Source organism: Salvelinus sp. IW2-2015, linkage group LG11 (assembly GCF_002910315.2).
Source record: "Salvelinus sp. IW2-2015 linkage group LG11, ASM291031v2, whole genome shotgun sequence".
NCBI lineage: Eukaryota > Metazoa > Chordata > Actinopteri > Salmoniformes > Salmonidae > Salvelinus > Salvelinus sp. IW2-2015.
The window spans coordinates 39,657,927-39,659,478 of record NC_036851.1 but is presented as its reverse complement, the minus strand read 5'-3'; the positions used below and the strand labels follow the sequence as shown (position 1 = coordinate 39,659,478).

Below are 1,552 nucleotides of genomic sequence, written 5' to 3'. Positions count from 1 at the left end.
ACAAAACCTAAATCTCATCAACACAGAGTACAGGTTATGAGACAAAACCTACAAGACAGGGAGAGACAGACAGACAGAAAAAATGTATTTTTTTTATTTGATAAAATCTCAAACATTTTATGCCAGCAAAAATTTCAATTTCAATTTACATCATTTCAGTTTTGGAGCCTGTAGTCTTAGAGCAAGGAGATGGAGGTGGCGAGACACAGGGACTCTTTGACAATGTCGTTATAGCGACGGCTGGGACACAGAGCCCAAGCCCCTCAGTGTGACTGGGATTAGAAATGTCACAATGCCTGATCCCACACACAACTCAACACAACATCACTGACCCATAACACATGACAATACAGCACACACGTATTCACCCAATCACCAGTGCAATAACACACCACCAGCCCCCCAGAATCATGAGGGGGCTCATAGAGGGTCTGCCTCTGAACATAGAGATAGGCCTATTGCCATAGCAGATTATTGATGATTGCTTCTCCATAGTCTGGCCCATACATGGGATCCCAGAAATTAGCCCAGTTACAGTCATGTGTTTGTTATTCTAGACTTGAGGAGGGGGCCAAACATCAAAACTAGGGCTGTGCAATGATGAAGTTAATTACGAATGTGATCAAATTCCAATAGAAGGGGTTTGATCAAGCAATTACATTATCTAAGATACCAATCAGTATACAGTGCTGTGTAGCTCATGCTAAAGGACATGTCACACCCACGCATTGAGCTAACAGGAAAGAGATCAGATCTTGAAAATAAAGTGTCTCATCTAATGGGGTTGACCTGACTAATCAATAATAAACAAATAAAACAAGTTCTGATGCAATTACATAAAAATATAATTTTCCTAAAACAAGGAAAATATGCTGAAAGATTAACAAAAACAGTTAAGTGTTAAAACATCAATAACACACAAACCAACACATTGGAAGGGCAGACAGACACGGAAGAAACAAATCCATCCCTTCCCTCTCTTTGACCCCTATGCTGACCCCTTACTTGACCCCTGACCTCTCACCTTTAGCTGGGACTTGGACACCTTCCCACTCTTCTCCACGTCCAGAGAGGTGAAAGCATACCAGATGGACTTCAGCAGTTCAGCTCGCAACTCCATAACTGCTTCTGCTCAGCTCTGCTTATTTTACTGCATCGCTGTGTATGTGTATGTATGGCATACAGACCTGTGTGTGTCTCAGTAAACCCCCACATCCTGCTCTCTGATAAATGGCTGCCCTGAAGCTCACTGGCGCAACCTACAGTACGGTTTCTGTAGCAAACAGGAAGACTGTAAAGAGTCACCAAGGGCAACAGTGTGGGGTATATTTGGAACTAGCCACCAGAGGACAGCATCTGACTGTACTCCACACTGAGGAACTCAACTGCAGTGAGTATGCATTGTTGGCCATTACACTACTCTCACAAGTTAAATATGCAACTGTCTCAATACAATTAATTCTGGTTCAGGTTCAAGTCACAGTTTAAAACAGTTTGTTTGCATATCTAGCGCTCCTGGACCTGATTTTGAATCAACTCCAGCAAGCAGAAT

General features: G+C 42.5%; 1 protein-coding gene across 2 annotated transcripts in view; it reads right to left on the bottom strand.

Annotated features, from left to right (window-relative positions):
- The window catches only part of LOC111970367 (differentially expressed in FDCP 6 homolog), a 15,003-nt gene extending 13,818 nt beyond the window's left edge, over positions 1-1,185 (bottom strand). For both annotated transcript variants that reach the window (XM_023997059.2, XM_023997060.2), the window contains exon 1: positions 1,025-1,185. In XM_023997059.2, the coding sequence (XP_023852827.1) occupies positions 1,025-1,120 (96 nt within the window). In that variant the 5' untranslated portion in view covers positions 1,121-1,185. The remainder of the gene's footprint in view (positions 1-1,024) is intronic.
- Positions 1,186-1,552: the final 367 nt, after the last annotated feature.